The 23560-nt window shown below is 39.1% G+C and overlaps 2 protein-coding genes across 3 annotated transcripts; one reads left to right on the plus strand and one right to left on the minus strand.

Annotated features, from left to right (window-relative positions):
• The first annotated feature begins 4675 nt into the window (after positions 1-4675).
• On the plus strand, positions 4676-7508 carry fabp6 (fatty acid binding protein 6, ileal (gastrotropin)). Its single transcript, XM_060890791.1, has 4 exons — positions 4676-4834; positions 6235-6410; positions 6642-6731; positions 7165-7508. The coding sequence occupies exons 1-4, from the start codon at positions 4768-4770 to the stop codon at positions 7225-7227; spliced, it is 396 nt and encodes a 131-aa protein (XP_060746774.1). The 5' UTR covers positions 4676-4767; the 3' UTR covers positions 7228-7508.
• Positions 7509-11021: 3513 nt separating this feature from the next.
• Positions 11022-22691, minus strand: ccnjl (cyclin J-like). Of its 2 annotated transcripts, XM_060890426.1 has the most exons (6): positions 22372-22691; positions 21920-22013; positions 18425-18635; positions 12656-12955; positions 12335-12494; positions 11022-11957 (listed from the first exon to the last, which is right to left on the minus strand). In XM_060890426.1, exons 2-6 carry the CDS (start codon positions 21986-21988, stop codon positions 11480-11482), a joined length of 1218 nt encoding a protein of 405 aa, XP_060746409.1. In that variant the 5' UTR covers positions 21989-22013; positions 22372-22691; the 3' UTR covers positions 11022-11479. The 2 variants fall into 2 exon arrangements, with proteins under 2 accessions (XP_060746409.1, XP_060746410.1); XM_060890427.1 differs by lacking the exon at positions 22372-22691 and having other exon boundaries at positions 21920-22202.
• Between the last annotated feature and the right edge of the window lie 869 nt (positions 22692-23560).

Below are 23560 nucleotides of genomic sequence, written 5' to 3' on the forward strand. Positions count from 1 at the left end.
CATACTTTAAACTTCATATTTTGTCTATTTATCAGTGCCAAAGGTTCCAGAACCTTCCACTACCAGCACACATTGGGTTCAAATTACCAATATTTAGGCCAAAAATGTTTTTTGAGTTACTAAAGTCAATTCAAGCAACTAGTCAAACAGTAAGTAGTGTAAATAGTAAATAGTGAGACGATGGATTTGCACCAGAATCACTAAACACGTCACAAATCCTTCAATATAAACACATTTTCAGTGTGGAGTTTGTCATTAAGTGACCATTCAATTCTATTCTCACATGTTCTTATTATATTTCTTTGTGTATATCGTTAAACTCTATATGTAAAGAGCCTGTATATTATCTACAAAAATCTTGCTTCCACCATGCTTTCAAATTCTTAACATAATACACAGATGAGCTGAATACATTCTTTGTGTACACACGAGTATATCAGGTTCTGTGTTATACATATTTCCATCTGCTCAGTCAGTCCAAAGGTAATAGATACAGAGAGAACGAGATAAAAAGAGCAAGTGAGAGTTCTCAAGATGTGAATATTTTTGACTACTGCAGAATAATATAGCATGGAATAGAATTTAGCATAGAGCGCAGAATATTTGGTGTTCTACACTATTTTAGTAATGTGAGATGTTTTCATGGTTTCACAGCACAGTACCTACAATAAAACTAACTTCGATTCATACCAAAGGTTCACCAAGTTCATAAAAAATTAACCAGTGAAATTTACCTAAATGAATTGTCTTTACATCATATTTTATCACATAGCATTTATTGTCAAACCTTGAGTGACACTTTGTATGACAGTATTGTAAAAGTTTATATTTCACTACAGTTTATGGTCATCAAACTACTCAATCTACTCGTCAGAACGGAACTGTGAAGGTCGCTGGTTCAATTGTCATGTTGTAATCATGTCACCTCATTCTACCTTGGTCACAGGTACTGTTTCATGGGTTTTGGCACAGCCTCAGGAGAAATGTCACTCAAAAGACAATGGGGTCAATGACTTGTTGATCATAAAACATGATATTTTACAAATTTGACATTTGCAGTGACAATTAAAAACATAAAATGAATATATAAAAAAATCTGATCTAAACTATCACATTAGCTTGGTTTGAAGTTGTTTGAATATCCCAGTCCAGATTTAGTCCTACTTTGCTCTTACAATAACCTTCACTCTCCTGGGGAGGCTTTCCAATGGATTTTGGAGCATGGCTGTGGGGATTTGCAGATTCACCCACAAGACAATCAGTAAGATTGAGCACTGATGTTGGGTTAGAAGGCCTGAGGCACTGTGTATGTATCCGTTCATCCCAAAGGTGTTCAGTGGGGTTGGGTTCAGTGGGGTTGAGGTCAGGGCTCTGTGCAGGGCACTCGGCTCTTCAACACCAACCTTGGCAAGCCATGCCTTAACTCCAGTGAAGGGAATTTGTAATTCTACAGCATACAAAGGCATTCTATACAATTCTGTATATCTTCCAACTTTGTGCGAAGAACCACATATGGGTTTCAAGGTCTTGTGTCTACAATCATTTGTCGTATTTTTTTACCATATGCACATGAGGTTTAGAATTCACACTTTTAAACAACTTACAGCTGCTTGTCCCCTGCACTCACCAATGATAATGTCTCGTAATGTCTTACAGTATCTGTGAATCAATGTCTTTTTATTTTTCAGTGTCTAGACATGGACTTAGTCATACAGTTGCCTTGTAAGTGCCTAATCTGTTTTATCCAAGGGTGGATAAATGTAGACATTCAGATGAAGCTGCAGAACCTGTAGTATATCTGTGCTCTATTTTTTGTCCCAAGCATATCAGTGGAATAAAGAAGGAAGAGACATATTTGTTTGCCTTAAACAAACTTAAGCTATGTTGCAATTGAAGTTGTAATCCATGAGCATGGGCTATTCATCAGGGGCACTGACCTATGGGTCCTACATAAGATGTGACCTGTATTTTTCTCTTTTGCCAATTCTGTTCTGAAATGTTCTAATCTGATCATTTTACTCATCATATTACATCATATACTCATAAGTACAGAGATTTGAAAATAGTAATTCAGTGACAATTCACTGAAGATCTAATATTATTTATCTACATGATATTCAACATCTAATTAGCTGATCATCAAACTATGCTTATAACTATCATGCTTATATGTACCATGTTTATAACCAGCAAACATCATAATCATTCAAAAAGAATGAATGATATTTACTGTCAAATCAGTATAGTTGCATTAAAAAACACGTTAAAACATTCACTTTTTAATATTTGATTCCTCAGTACATTTAACGGTAGCAACGTTTCTATGTTCGATTAAAGGGCCCCGGGCCCTTAAGTACAGCCCTCACCTGCTCAGTTGTATAAACATAAACATAAGTTGCTCTGGATAAGGGCATTTGTCATACTTTTATATTCCACTTTTAACTAAGTACAATTTTAGTACATTAATCTATCTATCTATCTATCTATCTATCTATCTATCTATCTATCTATCTATCTATCTATCTATCTATCTATTTTTCTGATATAGTATTTAGTACAATAGTGATTATTCCCAACTATTTGAGGCCCTGAGGATGTAATTATTGCCCTCATTTCTGTTCATTTCTCAATATTATAGAAGTATAAGCAAAAACTATTGGGCGCATCAATGTGATTTATAGTTACTGAATCGTAAAAATCAAAACCTCTCATGTCTAACTAGAGTCCATGTTTCAGCCGTCTGGGTCACATACTATTCTGAGACCTTAGCTCTGTTTATGTAACATGCCCTCATTCGTGTATTGAGGAAACAGAACACAGCAAAAAGTACGGTAGTCTTGGTGTTGTTAAGGGACGATGTGTAAGTGTATTTTTTCACTTGAAAAAATGGCATAAAAATAATATCATCTGTAAAAAAAACATTGTTTGTTATGATCTACATTCAATTTTAGCACTTTGAATATGTGTGACATTACAAAATATTAGCAATAGTAATTCAATATTTGCTTGAGTGTGCACAACATGCTGAAACAACAAGATTGCCCAGATTATCCAGTGTGTTCTGTCTGCTGTGTAGAATCTTCTCAGAATCTGACTACATGCAAGTCACAGACTTTGTCGCATCCATTAGATACAATCTGTCTATTCAGGACCAATGATCTTCAATACTAAAAGTGTTATATATGGAATAACTTGAAATAAAAGAAAGCCCTGATGAAAAATTCAGCTTAGCCTGGCAAGCTACCAGATGCCTAAACCCAGGAGAATAGCTAATGCTATTAGTGTTACTAATTCTACACTGCAGACAGTAAACAGTAAGGAAATTACTTGATAAATTCAAATCATAAGTTCAGTAAGGTTGCTGGAAAATAACACCAGCCGGGAAAGAGACCAGCTTGACCATCTCAGTCTGTATTGTTTGTATTTGTTAGCTGTTTAGACCATATAAGGTTTTCAGCAGGTAGCTCAACTGGTTAAGGCTTTGGGTTGTTGATTAGAAGGTAAAGATTGTAACCGCAGCACCACAAAGCTGCTATTGAACCCCTGAACAAGGCCCTTCACACTCTATTTTACGGGGCATTCTATCATAGCCGCCCCATGCTCTCACCCCAACTTCCTAAACAGGGATATGTGCAGAAAAATGCTATAATGTATGTGTGGCATTAATAAAGTCTAGAATATTAACCACTAGCAGGCGGTTTTTATATTTACTAGCACTGGGTTGTTGATTGGAAGGTTAGATTTCAAGCCCTAGCACCACCAAGTTGCCACTGTTGGGCCCTTGTGCAAGGCCTTTAACCCTCCCTGCTCAAGGGATGCTATGTTATAGGTGCTTCTATGCTGGGCTTCAAAGCTGGGCTATGTGAAGGAAATAAATCCATTGTACTGTATGTAATGTATGTGTGTCAATAATAAAAGCTATATTTCTATGCAGGTAAACACATTTTCTCAAAAACAATATGTAACTTACAGTAAACACAATGTACAATATGGTCCTGTAGTATATGATCAGCTTAACTCACGTTAGCTAACATTAGTTTAAATCACAGCTTAACTAACGTTTTCTCTCTAGCAGTATCTATAATTCACTTTAGTAGTTCTTATTTCTAGCTAGCTTCTGAACATGAATAAAGCTATAAAACTGCTAACCAGGTTTGCTAATTTTAGGCTGGCTAAATTGTGTAAATTATGTAGATAAAACCACAACAAAGGTTTGCTAGCAGGTGTAATGCTAACAGTATATTTTTATTTTAATGTATAATATGTTAAACATGTTTTATAGGTAAAATATTGTATAGAATGCAGACGATTAGGAATATTTTAATTTAATCTGTGATAAAGGCCTACTGCATTGCATGGCATTTATCTGAGCTTGAAAGCAAAACTACAGCTAACAGTGCTAATACTCAAAAATCAAACATTTATGAAAAAATACACATATACACAGAATTATATGTACAGTATGTATTGACACACAGTATTGTAGCTATCAAACAAAATGTGAATGAAGTCATTCATTTCATATCTCTAGACACAATTTTAATGCAGGTGAGCAACCTCACGGTCAAAACCTTAATGACTTGTCATTTGGCCATCATACGATTGTACAGGTTTATGGCCTGATTATGATAGTGCTGTGCTCATGTCATAAATTTGTAGAGTCAGCAGGACGGGCTGTGTATTTAAGCAGATGAAATGTATCCTCTGGTACTTTCATCTAATATCAGCTATCCATTCACTTCTCATTGACATCCTCTCTATTCAGCCATGGCTTTCTCTGGCAAGTGGGAGACTGAAACTCAGCAGGGATACGATGACTTCTGCAAACTTCTTAGTGAGTGATTTTGTGCCTGGAACATGTGAATTAGTGATGTGTGGTTTTTGTGAACGAGTCAGCTTTTTGAGCGTCTTTTGACAAAGGGGCTCCGCTACACTGCTGCTTGCTAAAGATGTACAGGATTTAATTAAGTGCAACAAGGGAGGTGATCAGTTGGCAAGATAAAGGAAGCACGAACACCACAGGGAAATGGATGCTTACTGTTTTGTCAGTGAATATTTCCATTTCCATTTAGCAGATGCTGTTATCCAGAGAGACATACAGAGGTGCTTTATCCATAATTATATCCTCATACTGGCTCACTAGGCCAAGGACCAAGTGTACTAAAAGATCAGTGTAAAAGAAAGATTAGTATGAGTATTGTATGAAAGACAAGGGTTTTTCTAGACTAAATGAAGGTATAATTAAAATACTTTGTGAAGAGGTAGGTCTTTAGTTAGAACAGAAGTTAGCTTTGATGCTTGCATGAGAGGTGCTAGAGCATTGAAATGACTTTGGAGCAGTGTGAAATGTGAGTACTTTAAGGTAGGTGGAGGCTGGTCCTTTTTTGCATTTGTTAGCAAGCATCAGCATTTTTAATCAGCCTCAGGAAGTCAGTGAAAGGAGGGCTATGAGGTGATGTGGGAGAACTTGAAAAGGTTGAAAACAAGCCAGCAGTGAGATGCAGTAGTCCAGTGTTAAATTGGCCTGTGAGGAGAGAAACAGACAAATCTTTTTGAGGTTGTAAATGAGAAACTGGCATGAGCTTGTCAGTATAGCAACATGACAGTTGATTATTAGTTGATTATCAATGTTTCGGATAACTATGGACAGTCCAAGGTTGTGTACAATGACAGAGTGAAACCTGAGAGGTCAAATCACAAGACCTTGATATGGGGAACCAACTCCAGGGATTTTGTGCTCATTTTTACAGGGATTAGGTTTCAGCTGATGAGTTTCTATCCATAATGGATGGTGGAACATAAAGTAATTTCCTGAGATATACTGCATAGACATTTTTGTTGCATTTGCATGTTTGTAGGTGATTTATAAGAGCACTAGTAGGGGTAAGTGAATGCAAAAATCACTATAGGCATTAGTGTGAAAATGTTTCTTTGCATACCATTAAAAGAAAATAATCAGAATAGTTCTTGTTCTTTATGTTTTGCATTGTAACCAAGATTATACCCTTTAATTTAATCCCATAATTTTATTTCCTTACATTTTTAAAAAGTGTAATATTGTGTCTGTAGGCCAGTTTTATTTTGAGAATTTACTCGGCACATATAATTTTTCAGCATTTGTCCAAGCAGTCTTTATTGCAAGGACAAAAGCAAATAGCTCTAAGGTTTTAGAGATTTTAACACAGTATTGTAACACTGGCAGGTCAATAAGTTGTCTGAGCCTTTGCACTTCAGGTATCCCTGATGATGTGATTGAGAAGGGTCGTGATTACAAGGTTGTGACAGAGGTGGTTCAGAACGGTGATGAGTTCACATGGACTCAGCATTACCCAGCCAACCACAACCTCACCAACAAATTCATTATCGGCAAGGAGAGTGACATGCAGACCATGGGAGGAAAGAAGTTTAAAGTAAGACTGAAATTATCCCTATGGTAACGATAACACAGAGCATTACACTAGTATTGCTTTAACTCATCATCAGAAAATGAACAAGATCTAAATATCTACTTTATAAAGACCTACTTTATCTACTTTATTTCCACTGGGAAATTACAAAGCAAGACATCATCACAGCACTGAATACAGAATTGACTGTTTAAGACGAAAGAGAATCAATCTTTATATTCTTAATGTCACCAGGCAACCGTCACTCTGGAAGGGGACAAGCTGAGGACACAATTTCCTAACTACAACCACATAGTCGAGATCAGTGGTGGAAAACTGGTTGAGGTACGTCACTGAATAAAAACCGAATAAACATTTTTAGCTATTTTTGAGATGATAACTATTAAAGTAGGTGTACTTCACTACGATACTTACATAGTATAAGTATATAATGTAGTATAAATATCATATAACAGTATATTTATACATATTATTAATTATAGTATATTAACAATTAATATGTGTATCTTTTACATGAACAAAAAAAAAACTGTTTACTGCTTAGAATTAAATTGAGATTTTCTAAATGATTTCAATGGAAAAAATACTCGAAATCAAACAAAAGGGGCAAAGAACATTTATCCTTTTAAAGGTTCACGCATAAGGCTTTTCAATCAGGTGCACTTTTGACATGATGTCTGCTTTTACATATACAATATCCAACATTGTCCCTGTACATAGAAAATGGCTAATGTGTGTATCATTCTTTGCCACACAGACTTCCACGGCCACTACAGCTAAAGGTCCAGTTACCATGATCCGAACCAGCAAGAAAATCTAAAATTTACATTTCCAGCATTTGGCAGACGCCCTTATCCAGAGCGACTTGCATTATCTCATTTTTTTTTTAATACAACTGAGCAATTGAGGGTTAAGGGCCTTGCTCAGGGGCCCAACAGTGGCAGTTTGATACCCGCAACCTTCCAACACCTTAACCACTAAGCTACCACATGCCCACCTGTAAGAAAAAACATTCCATTTTAACATTTTAAAGTGATCGCATTACCTTTTTTATGATGTCATAATGTACATTCAATAAATTCTAAAAGATGTTTTCCTCTCCTTGCATGCCTCTATCTGTTTATTAAGGGTTCAAAAGAAGTTTCTACAAGCATATAAATGCTCAAATTAACATTTTACATTCTACATGGCTACCACTGGAGGGCAGTCAACTTTCAAAATGCCTTCCTGCCCTGAGGGTATGAAGTACCCCGGCTTAAATCCTTGGCAGTTTTCTTTGTTACAGAACATTGTACGAACATTATTTATTTTGATGCTAGTAGAAAGTGGTTATTGCAGCAAATCAGACATTTCCTAAAAGACTATAAAGCAAAAGGTAGAGAGAGACACAGACACTGGGGTAATTAAAACAAGCCACAACACACACTCAGACTAGTATCTTTTTATTTTAACATGCTTAAATTCACTTCCATTTCCAATCCTCTACACTTTAAACTATCCATCTTTTTTTAACAGCTTTTAATCAGTAAAACAATAATCCAAGCAATTGTGTGTTTCAGTTTGGGTTTGGAAGTAACCCTTTCTAATAATTAAAAGTGTGCCAGCACTTCCCCCTCTCGGCTGTTCAAACAAAGGTTGTGAAAATGATCCATTACCCAACTGCCCCCCACCCTTCGATCCTTTCTTCACACCGGCTCAGACATGTGGTGTACCTCCCTTGGCCTGCACATGTGCCCCCAACAGAGCACTCTCACAAAGGAGGCTCCCTCCTCCCCTCCTTCCCTCCCAGGCTTCCTCTCTGTCGTCTTCTAGCCAATATCTTTAATTACTCAGATAAGACGGCTCTCTCAACAGACCCACTAATCTAGCATGACATCCCATTCTGCAGGTTTACACCTTATCAGACTCACATCACTCCACAATCCCACGATGAGTGTGTCTTCAGAAATATTTGCTCCTTCGAACAGTACAGATGGTTGGAACAGCAAACAGGAAATAAGACATTTCAATATATAACATTCTGTTGAATAAAAAAAGATGACGTCTAAAAGCAGAATATTTATTTATTTTTTTGACCAGGATTTTCAGTAAATGTTATACTTTTTTGGGTGATTTCCTCACCCCAACAGAATTGGCCCTTAATCTCCTACACAAATACAAGCTATATTTAATTAAACCATACACCACTGAATGAACTCTTAAGAACTGGAAGCACTGGTGCATCTAGGTTTAGCAGACACCAGTTGCAATGTGCAGCATTTTCCTAACAGACAATAAAATATATTTTCAAGCACTAAATAATAAACTCTTTAATTGGCTAGTAGCCCAGATATTAGAATTTGTAAGCATTAGCTTTTTAAAAACACTGCCCTCGGTAGTGTATTATTAAGAAATGATTTGAAATAAATTTTCTCTCCCCGTCATAGTTTATTCGAGCTGTTCTTTGATCCGAAAAATCTTTAGCCCTTGCTCTTTATGCTGCTTTTTATTCACTGTTTAGTGACAGGAAAAAGTGTCATGCCGAGCAGGAATCTCCTCCATTGTCTTGTATGTAGCACATGAAGGAGGGAGGGGGCGAGAGAGAGAGGGAGAAAGAGAGACAGACAGACAGACAACAGACAGAGGGACGGAGGGCGGGCACTACTTTATGAGGTGGGGCTAAAGGAAGAGATCTCCCCACTCCCTTTCGACCTTTTCATGTGCAACGACTCCACATTCATATTAAACACCACGTGACCTATGCAAATGAACTGCTTTTACTATTAGTACAGTATACAACGAAGAAGAAGAAGAGAAAAAAAAAACACATCACTGCTGTTTGTTTTTTCTTTTGTTTTATTTTTTGGGATTTTATATCCAAATGGCATGTCCCCCACACCTATCTCCGCTGGCCTCAATCTCCTACACAAATACAGGCTTTTAAATAAAACCATAGACCACTGAATGAACTCTCAGTACTCAATGGTCTACTAAACGTCTTGATTTAGCAGACATCGGTTGCAATATGCAACATTTTCTTGGTGGACCGTTTATAAAAAAAAAAAAAAAAAGAAATCACTGCCTTCAAGCAGTAATAGCTCATTATAAAAACACACTAAAGGCTAAAATAATTAAAAAAATAATACAGTGGTAAAGTTAAAAAAAAAAAAAAAAGAAAAAGTAACAGATATACAGTAACAGGTGAAATTCTTGGTTAGGTATTGCACACAGAGGCTTCACTAAAATCCAATGAACTGAAATACAAAAACAGTGCCTATATCCGTTACAGTGAACAATTCATCTACCTACATAACAAGACTTCAACATAAAATATATATATATATATAACAAAACAAAAAATGGAATAAAATGTAATGTGGATTAAAAAAAAAAAAACCTATCCTGGAGCTCATGACCAGTCAGAAAGAACATCAATTAAAATGGAAGTCCTGCGAAATCAGCGTTTAAAAACAATAGCATACATTGAGGTAGTTCAAGATTCAGGACCATCAGAGGACGATTTGGATCCAAAGTCCAGTAAAGTGGTTACAAAGCTTATAATTTAGCAGGACATCACGCAGACACTTTGGTCTTGCTGCTAGTTGATTTTGTTGTGCGGTCGACATCCCTGTAAAACCCAACAAAAACCTGAGATAAATGGACTCAGAGCTAGTCTAATCTTCCGTGTTCTGTAAAAATGGGTCTGATTCGTGAATATTCAGCTTTACTTGAAATTTCACAACAAAGTAAACCATTTGGAATGAAAAAAAAAAATAAAATCAAATGAAAATGAAGGAACTAGAGAAAACAAACACATCATCCCTGTTGTCTTTACCCATCACAGTGTCTTTGAGCTCACCTACCTGTGCGTAAGTAAGCAGATCTCCCCAAACCGACGGATCAGTAGTATAGCTGATTATGTAACGGTAAAATATTCTCTAATCTACCAAATACAATAAATGTGTCCACAGTTTTCTAACATGTGACTGGAGAATGACTGACTGACTGCCAGTCATTCTTCACAGCAGTAGTGTGAGGTCATTTGCATGTCTAAATGGATGAGGTAAAAGACAATGAAGTCATCTTTCTATGGCAGTGAGATTAACATGGATGAATCAAGGAGTCTCCCCCCTCCCCTCCTCTCCTCTACACGGATAAGCAGCCTGTAAAGCTCAGCTTCCTCCAGCGTGAGCCACAGAGGCGACAGGACAGATGCCTCATTCCCCTGGGATTTCCTCTCCATCTGCCTGCAGGAAGACCAGAGGAATGGGGCTCTAAACCAAAAGCTGCAAGTAACCTTCTTTACAGACATGCTCACCTTTAAAGCAGATCAAACAAACACATTTAGAAATTAACCACGTCATACAAACATCAGCTGGTATTTTTCAATGGCATTTTTTTTTCTTTCAAGTAATCTGTGCATCCCTGATATGTGTTTTATTTAGTCACTGTAAACGATACCAAAAGGGAGACAGGTTTCTTGGTCACAAAGCCAGAGTCTGACTTTTAAGGCAGCAGCATCAAGGACGACACAGTAATTCCAGTGTGAAATTTCAAGGACGCCTTATTTATATATATATAAAAAAACAAAAAAGAAAAAAAAAAAAAAAAAAAAAAAAAAGGTGAGAAAAGAAAAAAAAGAAGTTTTGGAACCTGATCTCCACCTTTTCTCTTCTTAAGGCTTTGAATGGAAATAAAATGCCCCTGTGGGACGTTTCCAAGTGTTTGATAATCACATCCTGCAGAGCTGGCATTCAATTTTCCTCCCATCACGGTCTCAGAATGAATTAGCCCACATACCCACATAGGCATACTGTAGTCTTTTGAGATCTTTTCTCAAAATGGGCAGAGCAACAGGCACCTTAGGCATTTAAAAAGAAATGTATATAAAAAAACACACAAAAAAAAACATAAGGTACACAATTGAGGTTCTTTCAGCTTAATACTATGACCTTTGATGGATCTGTTCGACTGTGGGCCTTCTGTTTAGAAAGTCTGTGCCTCTGGCTGAGAGTAGATGGCGCCGGGGAGGAGGAGAGGAGGGTGGAGGACAGCGGGCGCCCCGAGTTTGGTCTGCCCTCCCTCTCCTGGCGTCACCTGTCGAAACATCCGGCGGTGAAGCTGTGGTGTGAGCCCAGGTAGCTGTTAGCGTAAGCAAGGCTCACGCATGGCCGCGGATCTGCCGCCATGCCCACTTGCATGGAGATGGGTCCCTGCAAGGGCAAGCCACACAGCCCCGACGCCAGACTAGGGAAAGAAGGAAACGAGGCAGTAGGCATAGAGGAGGAGAGCAGGCTAGCCTGGTGCGGCTGGAGGTATTCCCGCGTGCTCACTGCACCCATGGCCTGGCATTCAGCCAGCATGTGCAGCTGCGCCAGAGCAGAGGAGTGCTGCGAGAGTGGCGGGTAGCTGCCAGTCTGGAGTAGGAGCTGCTGTGAGGTGGATGCAGGGTGTCTTTGCAGAGCCGAGGGAGCAGGGCCAGGCGAGGCGTGAGCTTGCGGAGGTGCGCTCTGACTGGACGAGGGTGAAGACTTGGACTTGTTCGCTTCTTTCACATCATTATCATGCGCGCTATAGAAAAAACACCAACAATTAGGAAACGGTTACGCTGTTCTTATTATAAAATAAGACTCATGATGTCACAATTTCTACTATTTTTTACTTCTGGCTTATTATTTTGTTTCTGTAAAGCCCTCTGGGTCAAAGAAATGAGCTGAGTGCAATATGATTATTAATAATCATCTGCAAAACAAACAGCTGCATCTATAGTCAACTGTTCAGATTACACTTCTTTCTTTCATTCCTAATAAAGCTCTACACACTTGGGATCAGGACGTTTTCTAAAGATAAGCTAATGAAGACTGGTCATTTTTAAAGAAACTGGAGAAAAGAACTCGTCAATAGTTTGCTGTGCTGATGTTGCGATTTGATATTTGTCATGTTCTTACAGCAGCATGAGCTGGATGCATTGGGTCAGGTGGTCCCAGGAGTATCCTGTGAGCAGGTGGAGCACAGTGGTCCAGCTCGGGGAAATCTGTAGGCAAATACGAGAGGCTGCGATGCAGGCGGCTGCAACCTGCGAGGGTCTGAAGCCCAAGAAGGCGTGATCTGGGACAAAAAAAAAAAAAAGTATTCATCTGGATGAAGCGAAGGTCACTGACCTTGTGCCATCGATCTATCATGTCTATTAAAATATTTCTTCCCATTTAGGAAAATAAATGTATAGAAGTATTACTTCAATACAAGTAATAATCTTTAACTGAATTCACCTTGCAGGGAAATCTCCAGGAAGTAGTGTGTGTATTTGTCCATGAAGGCTTTGGTCTTGGACAGAGAGGTCAATGGCCAGCCGTTGTGCAGGTCGCCCTCCTGCACAGCGGCATGGAGGTAGTAGTCGATGAAGTGAGCCGGCGTGGGCATGCACAGGTTCCATCCAAAAGTCTCCAGCAGCAGCAATTCCATTTTGATGAGGTCACGCTTATTCAGGGCCAGGTTGAGGCTGCACATAAACCCCAGCGTGTTCAACTGCTCCAGCTTAGGTACACGGTCCTCCTTCTCCTCAAATTTACCTACACAGAGAGAAGTGGGAAGGGGAGGAGACATTACAGTTAGTTTATCAGTTTTAATCAGAACGTTATTAGCAAAGAACACATTGAAACCCAGACCTGAAACCCAGACACATTGAAACCCCAAAAATCTGATATTTTCATATTTTAGCCACTTTTATGTCCAGATCAGTTCACCAGTGAGTCACAACGAAAGAGGGCGACAACAATGACTATATTAAGTTTAAAGATGTGAAAATTGGTGATTTACTTGTAATTAACAAGTTGAATTCAATGTCCACAAGCAGAACATTTCAGGGGACGGATGTGTACAAATTAAGGACAGTCAATGTGAAATGTCTTGGAAAAAAAACCCCAACAAAAAACAAAAAAAAACAAAAGCTAAGCAAAGACGTCTGTAATGTGAGCACAGGCGTATATGCAGCTCTGTAACTCCCCTGTGTGTATACTGTAATGATTTATAATCCCACCGTTGGGTGTTACCCTGAAGAGATCGGGTTCTATTTTGAGTCTGGATCCTCCCAAGGTTCTTCATGTCAGCTCAAGGAGATTTCCCCATGCCACGGTCACCACTGGCTTGCAAATTAGGCCTCCCGATTTTACGGAAAGGTCCATCATTAAAATTTGAAAAACTAATCTAATAATCCAAATCTACAGTGTTTACAGAACTCAAATATATAGACGTGAAAAGTAAGTTCATTAAATGGGTGAGTGAATAATTTATTTCTTTTATGCCTCATCACATTACCAGTAAGATCTCGGGAAAACCAAGACAGGATTAATTACACAGGGGATAAAAACACCATAATTACAGAGAAGGCGAACACATTTGTGATTACTGGCTGGGAAAAGCAGACCTGAAACTCATTTCTCTGAATCTCCATTCACACATTTCCCTGCTGGCATTTCAGGCATCACAATCTCTGAGATGTCAGTCTGCCAGCCTGAACAAGTAATTATCATGGAGACTAGAGCCCAGATCTCTCATTCCTTCCACATACCACGGTGTGTTTATAAAATGCAGGATGCCTGTGCAGATTCGGCTTTCATGTCCGGCCGCTACGACCAGATAAGATTGAGCTTGAAAGCCATATCCATATGTAAATTTTTTTGATGGTGAAATGAGTATGATACATAGCAGATGGAGCATTCTGGAAATTCCTTTGATGACAGAATCAATGGTGGTGGTGGTGTGGGGTCGCTATACTGGTGGAAATGACACGCTGGTGGGAACTTAAACACCATTTGTACTGTGGTTGAGCAAATCTACAGAGCAAACTAACTAGAAGCAGTAAGCATACAGTGTTCCCTCTATGATGGTTGGAGAACAGGAAAAGGCATCTACTGCACGTTATAACGTATTAATAAAAACATTTCATGTTTAAAATCAGACGTGATGAGGCGTCTTTTACCAGGCAGACAAACAAAAAAGGAAACAACTCTAAAAAGTTGGACAATTAGTCTCTCGGCCCTCAGAGCTGATTACAAGTAAAGCCTTTAAGGATACAAACTTTGTAGTGGATCATATCCTCTACCACCATTTTCTTACTTGAGTTCATGAAGGAAAAATCTGTGAAACTCAACACACAATGTCTTGCTGAGATAAATCAAATTTCTTTGTCTTCATCGGTGTGTCCTAAGGGTATGCAAATATTTGTACTCGCCTGCTAGGCAGGAATTACATTCGTCTGGCGGCCTCTAAAATCCAACTGACCTACAGAATAAAGATTAAGGGCTGGTTAAAATGGGGTGTGGGTACGGTTTGGAAACTTTTATACTAAGCCTCTTAATAGGATATTAAGAACCTTTGCTAATTTTGTGCTGGCGCCGGACTGGATTGTGGTCCTGCACACGAGTAACAGTTTGTTATAAAAGTTCCCTTTTGTGCGTTTTATTCTATGGGCTGTTTTTCGGTGCCGTTCACACAGCTGTTAAAATTCTTCATGGGCCGCCTAAAGTTTGTAAAAGACTCCAGCGAAGACAAAAACACTCTTTAGCCGTCATTTTCAGATCATGTTTCTACAAAAACGTGCATGTGTATGTTATCCCAGATTTTGTAAAACAGCCAAGCTGTAATATTTTACATGCATCACCCACCCCCTGCAGTGAGAACTACTTCTCGATGGAATTCCTCCGCCTCACTTTCCACCCCTCCCCTCGCCCTCTCTCCCTTTGTGCTAGGTGTTAATATCTTTACTGCAAACTCCTAGTCTCCTGTATTACTTCCCCTGCATTTGGATGCCACAATAATAAAGGCAGCATGACCCCTGACCTCCCCAGCTCATGCTTGTGCACTCACAGAGGGCCCCTGTCTTCAGATCAGTAGCGGGTATAAAGGGGACCTGAGCTGAGGAGCAGGGGGTCAATAAAATTCCCCACAAGCGGTGCTCACATCTGCATTCTTTGATGAAAACAGATTCCAACAGCATGGCGTGTACACCTCGAATCTAACTAATTGCTTTAGATGTTTATTAAAAAAGAAAAAAAAAAAGGTTCATAAGGGACAAAATAGGTAAGCCATCAAAATGCACAAAAAAACCCTCAGTGTTGCTGCAGACATTTCATTTTGGGAAAAACTTTAGATTGAAAACGTTAGATTTCAGTTTCTTAATTCACGTAACGCCATCCTACACGTCCACATTTACGCCAGTGACCTCTGTACATTTAAAGCCGTTTTTACATTCAGACATCTTTTTTAACAATGTCACACCAGCATCTGCGGCCTGCATACAAGGCTTTGTTTTCTCAATTATCTGCGGCGTATTAATTCCCTTCATTAGCATCAAACCTCAGGGGAACGTCCGTCACACTAATCTGAATATCAGGAGCCCTGCTGTGTGTTTCAGTTCAAACATGACCCTCTAGGCTACTCGGCCCTCCCCCCTTCCTCTCAGGCCAGAGGAGGGAAGGAGGGAGGAGAGGACGCAGCAAGGCAGCCCTGGATGTGCTACACTCCACTGCTTTCTCCGAAAAAAAGCAAAGAACATTTTTAACAAAAAGGTGGTCACATTATCAAGTTGTCATGCTGATGTTTTCCTTCAAGTCAGGAAATACTAAGAATACATAAATGTTTTGGGGGGGCTGCTTACTCACCGTCTTGGCTGATTGGATTCTGGATCAAGAAAATGACACTCCTTTTTCCAGACGTTGCGCTGACACAAGCTTTAAACATGTTAGCATAACAAACCTCATGTGTTGCTGAGAGGAAATTCAGTCTGCTTTCAGCTGTGAGCTGTTCTCCTCCCCCTCACACACAGCTGATAACACCAGGCACAAGAGTGCATCTACGAGTCCCCCAAACCAAGCACTAGTATCAAAACAGCAGCTCTAAAAGCAGTCCATTAGTTCTGTAATTATCTAGTGCTAGCTTAGTCTCAGCGTCAAGGCTAATTACAATTTTTTCCTCTACATCGCTCTGGAACAAGTGTTTAGAATAAAGAGCTAACTAAAGGCAAAGGACTTCCTTAGAAAGACACCAGCTTAGAGGAACCGAGACACAAACATTTGATTCCATGAAGCTTTGTTTTTCTTGGCCTGAATGAACAGTGACCCTTGAGTGTTGCACTAATTGTGATTGATTCATGGTTTTGAATTGTGACCTTCCACAATTTACAATTTCCTCAATTAAATATTCGGCCTAGTTTGGTAAATAAACAACAAACAGAATGTAAGGTTTCAGAGAAGAGACGCAAAATGAAGAACAAACCCGAATTTAAAGCGCACGCTGACATGGAGCTATCGAAGGGGTACATAATGGATTCTGGGAGGCATAATGTTCAATTCAATGTGAGCAATTCCCCTCCATTTGTCAAAACAAATAATGTCCTTGGCCTGAATGGAAACCAAGCCTTGTCTCCCCCTGGGTTGGGCCTGGAGCAGGCCTCTATACACCGACTCGCCGAAAGCAAGGCAACAATAGCGGCTGCAGCAGCAGAGCGAATCAATGAGTTGGAAAAAAGAAGGGATACTTTAAACCCAGAGCATCAGCAAGGTCATTACTCATTCAGTCTTGGGCAATTAATTAATGTCTGCACAGTGCCAATTGCCAGCCAGCACAAACACCCCCCTTTTCCTGAAATGAAGCACCTTCATAAATAACAGAAGGATGAAACAAAGATGCTGTGCTAACAAAGTCATCTTTAAAGCAAAACATGGTGTGTTTAAAGGGGAAAAAATATTTCACAATGCTTATTCTTAACAAAGCCGCCGTTGATAAATGATAAAATACTAAGTAAAGATTAAAACATTTGAAGGCAGACTGCTATGAGAAAATAATCAACGACACGTGATTCAGGTCAACGCACAAAAGAGTTACTGTTTCTACACAAAGAATTTGTATTATTTGTATCTGCTTGTAGTTATACTTAATGTTGTGGAACATCTGCAGACCAGAGTTAGGGTTAACACTCGCAGGGTATGACTTATAACAGCTATAAACAAACAGCCGTGCCGTCACCAGGGTTTCTTTTCTCTATTGAGGCTTGTCATGTTACCAACAAACCACCCAAATGTTGCCCTCTATCCCAAAAACCCATTTATTTATGCGAAATAACCATATCCTCATAAAAAACTTCACCGTATCAGTAACCAGAGTGTCTACAAGTCAAGCTCCTTGTGCAACGTTGGTAATATAAAACGACACCGATATAAACTGCAGTTGGAACCTCTGTAGATTTTCTAAAACTCTAAACATGTGGTTTGGGTTGTGAGGGTAGAAAGGCAAAGAAAATCTCAAAGCTTAAATGAACAAATATAATAGAAATCACTTTTTTTTTTAAAAAAAAAAATAAAAAAATAATAATAATTGTACTCATAATATTAAACTGTACTGAAAAGATTCAGAAACACGATTCCAAATGAACATTTTTCAGACAGGACAGAGGGATGATTTCACAAAGTTGTTAGATCTGTGGCTTATTTCCACCTCACTTTGCTTGCATGTAGAGAGACATGGCTGCAACTGATAATGCACCTCAATGTATTGCTTTAAACACCGATACACAGCTGCTTTTGCCCTGAGAACTTCCTGAGTAGTAAATCTCATTAGGAGATCAGACTCTGTGGTCACACCGCAAAGTGTGTGTGTGTGTGTGTGTGTGTGTCACATTCTCAAATAATCCCAACACCCTAAACTCAGTTACTGTCACTGAGCTGTTTAAATAAATAAATGCCTCCTTAGTGACTAACAGAGATTTGTGGGGTCCGGCGAAGGCCACAGTCTCTAAAGTGCACAGCTGTCATGAAAAACAATGCAGCAGTCTGTGAGTCAGCAGCAAATGCTGACGTCTGCAGAATACAAAGACAAAAATGGACAGTACAGGACGTCATTATTCACTGATTTCATTTGTGAGTAGCGAAATAAAATTGTGACGCTTTATTCGATCCTACAAAAGTGGCAAGCAAATTCTCCATCATTTCAGTCATGAACCGTGTTACATCCATGAAGAAAACACTGAACAGAAGCTAACTTACTGGCTAAGAGAAGGCAGGAAAGGGCGATGACGTAAAGTTGTCTCGCTGCTACGTCATAATGATCCATGAAGAGGTCGAGCAGGTAGACGGCCAGGTGGCGTGCCGTGGGGCACAACTGGTAGCGATTACTGAGGACGGCGAGCAGGTCGGCAAAGTAGCGCCTCATGCCAATCTGAGGCGAGTGAGCGTGGTATGTAGGTAACTTCAGCTCCTGGAGTTAGACAGGGAAATAAAAGTAAGAAATGAAGTAGAAGTAATGAAGTAATGGTATAAAAAAATATTGTGTGTCCAGAAAGAAATACGACAAAATAACAGGAGGAAAATAAATCTTTTGGGAGAGAAAATTATTACAAATACCTCAGAGATCCTACAAAGGATTTTTTTTTTTTGCCCATGTTAGTCACAGTCTATCAATAAGATAATAAATAACAATTAAGTGGGATTCTGGCAGATAGATTCATTTTGTCTAACAGGATTGATGACAAGACAAATACCAGGTTTATATTAATGTGCAGTTCTAACATGTCAGCATTTCTAAAGTAAAACCTAATAAAGGGATTTTTATGGTGGCTGCTCACCAACCCAATAACCTTGCCTAATTTGTATTAATAAGTTACTTGGATTTGATGAAAAGGAACTGATATGTAAAAAGCTTTCAATAAGGAGATGTTTATTTTAGATATTCAAAGGCGGTTCCAGCGTCAGTACTTTGTAACGTTCACAGCCTTCAAGACACAGGACTTTGTTTTGTGCTAACATGCCAAGCTGCGTGTTTTTGTCCCACTCGGATATGTTGTGTGGTTACAACAAGCACTATTTTGTTGTGAGACCTCAACAGATTCACATACTCGCCCACTAGAAGCACAATCATAAGCGTAATAACACAGAGTACTCTGATGTTCTCCAGCACATCAGGCTACTTTATGATGGCTGTTTGAAAGAGCACTGGTTCCTCTGCTCTGTTGGCCCAGCCACCATGTCTCCCAGCCATCTGTCCCTCAGGGCATAAGGGGCTGAGCCTCGATCCTCTCAAGCAGCCCTTTTTGTGTGTCGGCTGTCTGCAATTTAGGCGACTCTACAGCTGCCGTTCTCTCTGAATTCAAAAAGAGGTAGGTCAAATCCACATCCCTACACCGCTACAGGCTGCTTCTAGCCTGAAAACCCGTTACTGAGAAGAACTCACCAGAATTCAGAGATAAAACAGAAAGGCAAAAAGTAGGGGAAGTACACCCAGCCAAACCGGTTCAATCAATCGCTGTTCTTTGTCATGTTTGTTTCCTCTCAGCTGCTTCCAGAGCAGGTGAGATCAGGAATGGGCTTCTCACACATTTAAATGGCACATAAAACAAGCAAAAGCTTAACTGCTTGAGTCTTGTTAAGTTGACAGCATATGCATTGTAACACCAATTATAATACACATACCAGACTTATTACAGAGTTTGCTGGAAACATTTACATTCGTCAGTAAATAAAACCGTCAGTCTAATCTGGCAAAGTTAAATTAAACACCATTTAAACAGGGCTGCTTCTCATTACAGCCATGTGCAGACAAGCCGGTAAATTCAACAATTTAAGAAACGGGGGAAGGCAATAAAGACAGTGTCGGCAGGGGGGAAACGGTCAAGCAGTCAGGCATGGCAAAACACAGCGCAAACCTCTGCTGATCTGTGCAGTGATAAAGTCAATAATTCTGCAGTTCATTCCTGAATAATACGCACAAGAGCACAGATTATTCTGATTCAGCACACTGCCAGTTCAGCAACAATGAATCATGTGTACGTTTCCACCCGGCTCTTACGAATAGCCGCATAGACGGCTTTAATTTGCCGCATTAAACTCTGTACAGGGGTTTTAGTGACAGAGAAGACAACTCAAACAGAAACCTTTTGTAAAAAACAACGGAGCCCGGAGACATGAGCGGCAAAACACTTCTTAACTTTCTAATAAAGATCTGTGAAAGAAAGCTTTGCCACAAAAGAGCGACATTCATTTTTATGGTATTTTTCACAACGAGTGTGTGTTAATCCTCGGCATTGTGTCTTTTGCCTTTAAGTTGCAATAGAAGTTAATAATGGAGCCTGTTTTAAAGACCAGCAGAGACTTGAAATCAGTCAAATCGTTAAATGCAAAACCTTTTTAAAGATAAAGATAAACACCGCTTTACTTACGTGCCCCTAAACTAGCCATTACAAAATGTGAATTTAAGCCACATTTTGAAAATGATATGATCATAATATAAACACATGCATTACCCTTCTGTCTTTAAAGTCCTGAAATAGTTTTATATACATATATGCAATTTAGAATTCCTTAGCTAACTCTGAAGCTAGGTGATTAAATAAAAAAAGAAAAGAAAAAGAAAGTTCCTTATCCTTGCTTAGACAATGCTTCTGGAGAAGTTACAGGAAAGACATTTTGTTAGCACTGGATACAATTAGTAGCAACAATTAAACTTGTTAATAGTCAAACTCAAGTACAAACAAACACAAACAGACCGCTTCCACTTTGCATTCCCAACCGGATGTTGGATTGATATACAACCCCCTCATAAACAGGCCAGACAATAAGACAACGACACACATGTCTACTTCATGGACAACAGGCCAGACTAAGAAAACACACACTCTAGCCTTCACACTGCTCTTGGCACACAGCAAACTTAAACACGAGGCCAGCTGACAAGCTCAGGCCTACAGGGGGGAAAAAAAAAAAAAAAAAAAAAAAATCACAGTTCTCATATAGATCAGACGTCCTAATTCATCAACATCCCTGTTAAATTACGCATGAAGGTCTTTATTGACCACGTAAATGTGTCTGCGTTTATTAGAGGACATTTTTCCTCGTACACACAGATGTTTTCTACAGGACATGTTTTGCTGTGTAGATCTCTGTACCTGTAGAAAATTGTAAAAATGTTATATATAAAAAAAATTAAGTTTCTGAGAAGTTAGATTTGTCCTATTCCTAAAGCTGACAATGAGAGTAGTGGCTGGTATTTAGTGATGCATAAAGCAGGACTGCTGTCCACTCAGTGACCCTTTTCTACAGGACATGCAAGATTTCACACCTTTGCTTCAAAGACAGATGGAAATCAGATCAAGCCAAGCTAACAATCATCCAGCTTTTACGACAAACAAAACTAGAACACACCAATCGCAACATGAGAAGCAGCATAGTACAGTTTCAGAAAAAAAAACTAAATGCATCCATAAGAGAACAATGCCATATTTACAAGACATTACCATTTAGCAGACCCTCTTATCCAGAGCGACTTACTTTTTTTTTTTTTTTTTAATACAACTAAGCAACTGAGGGTTAATGGCCTTGCTCAGGGACCCAGCAGTGGCAGCTTGGTGGCCATGGGATTCGAACCTATGACCTTCCGACTGGTAGTCCAACACCTGAACCACTAGTCTACCACATTTGGTCTGCTAACCACGTACAAGTAAAACGTACATGAGTAAGAAAACAAAAACACTGCCACTGTAAGCTCACCTTAATTCTCAGAGCCTGATGGATATCTGAGGCGAGTTGGCTTTTCCACCACTGTCCCTCTGCTTCCATCTTTCCATCCAGAGAAGCCGTCAGCCTTCCAGAAAAACACCAGCATTCAGGGTGAAAACATGACAGAAGTTTAAACAGCTTCGATACACGTGTAAAAAAAAAAGTGTTTTCTAAACTTTTCTCTACGTTAATAAGTTTCACAAAAACGCGACTATTGTTTTCAAACCCAAAGCTCTGGTCTAAGATACTCTAAAAGTAACATGGCAGTGGGTTCAAGTATTAAAAGGACACACACACACACACACACACACACACACACACACACACACACACACACACACTAACACTAACTAACTTGACAAAGAGAGAAGTAAAGCGCACACACACACACACTAAAAGCGCACACACACACACTAAAAGCGCACAACACACACAGTGTTTACCTCGCAGCCAGTTGTTTCCTATGAACAGTGAACGCCGCTCGGAGTCCCTTTGTTTCAGAGCCGCAGCATTTTCGGGAGCCGCACCACACAAACACCACGCGCACAAAAAATAACAGCCGGTTTCACGCGCTCATGCGCACTCTCTTGAGAGCCAGATTCCTCTCTCTGGCCTTCTCACGTGCGTTGCGAATAAGTTGGACTTGCTAGAAAGATGGGTATGAGGATGTTTTTTTTTTTCACTATATTTGTCTTGCCGTGTGTCCTATGCGGTGTTCCCCCAGCGGCCGGAGTGGAGCGGACAGCCTAATGATACTGTAGAGGGAGTGAGAGAGGGGGCTTAACGGAAGAGGAGGATGAGGAGGACGAAGGAGGGCGGGGGGTGTTGAGGAGCGCGAGAACGCGCACAACCAGCGCAATCAGTCGCGCGCACGGGCCTTGAACTGATATACATCCCTGATCCCATATTTATGTCATGTATGTCTCACTGTGTCATGTATGTCTCACTATGTCATGTATGTCTCACTGTGTCATGTATGTCTCACTGTGTCATGTATGTCTCACTGTGGCTGCTGATACATGAATATCAAAATCTTATACATATATATAATATATATATATATATATATATATATATATATATATATATATATATATATACACACACACACATATGTATGTATTTATGTATATATAATGACTCATGTCTGTGTGAGTGAGAGTGTCTGATTTATATATAATGACTCATGTCTCATTTAGATGAATGGAGTTGAACAATCGTTAGTGCTTTCAAATTAAGAGCCCCTGACTTTTTAAGATGTTTTATATATGTTTGAACACTAGATGGCCGCTTGACTATAAACAATGTTTGGAACACAGATTCATTCGTACGTTTATGGGAGGAATATACACTTTGCATTGGTTTTTGTAAGTATGAAAACTTATTATTGGTTTTTTATTATTATTAATTATTATTATTATTATTATTATTATTATTATTATTATTATTTTATACTTGTATTAATGTATTTCTTAATGTTTTTTTTTTTCATTTGTGTGTTATAAAATACACCATTGTTCAGTCTGACAGGTGGCTGCCAAAATTACAATTATACAATAGTTCTTCAATTAAATGAAAATATAGTAAATGAAAAGCATATTATTAAAATGTAAAGTGTTTATACATTTTTAA

Source organism: Tachysurus vachellii, chromosome 17 (assembly GCF_030014155.1).
Source record: "Tachysurus vachellii isolate PV-2020 chromosome 17, HZAU_Pvac_v1, whole genome shotgun sequence".
In the NCBI taxonomy this organism is placed as follows: domain Eukaryota; kingdom Metazoa; phylum Chordata; class Actinopteri; order Siluriformes; family Bagridae; genus Tachysurus; species Tachysurus vachellii.

Bases quoted from the DNA above. Each gene is read 5' to 3' on its own strand.
- fabp6 (XM_060890791.1), top strand. From the start codon at position 4,768: ATGGCTTTCTCTGGCAAGTGGGAGACTGAAACTCAGCAGGGATACGAT. The intron at 4,835-6,234 runs GTGAGTGATTTT...TTTGCACTTCAG, and splicing joins TGACTTCTGCAAACTTCTTA to GTATCCCTGATGATGTGATT. The intron at 6,411-6,641 runs GTAAGACTGAAA...TAATGTCACCAG, and splicing joins TGGGAGGAAAGAAGTTTAAA to GCAACCGTCACTCTGGAAGG.
- ccnjl (XM_060890426.1), bottom strand. From the start codon at position 21,988: ATGGAAGCAGAGGGACAGTGGTGGAAAAGCCAACTCGCCTCAGATATC. The intron at 12,956-18,424 runs GTAAGTTAGCTT...CTCTCTGTGTAG, and splicing joins TTCCTGCCTTCTCTTAGCCA to GTAAATTTGAGGAGAAGGAG. The intron at 11,958-12,334 runs GTAAGAACATGA...TTTTTTCTATAG, and splicing joins TGCATCCAGCTCATGCTGCT to CGCGCATGATAATGATGTGA.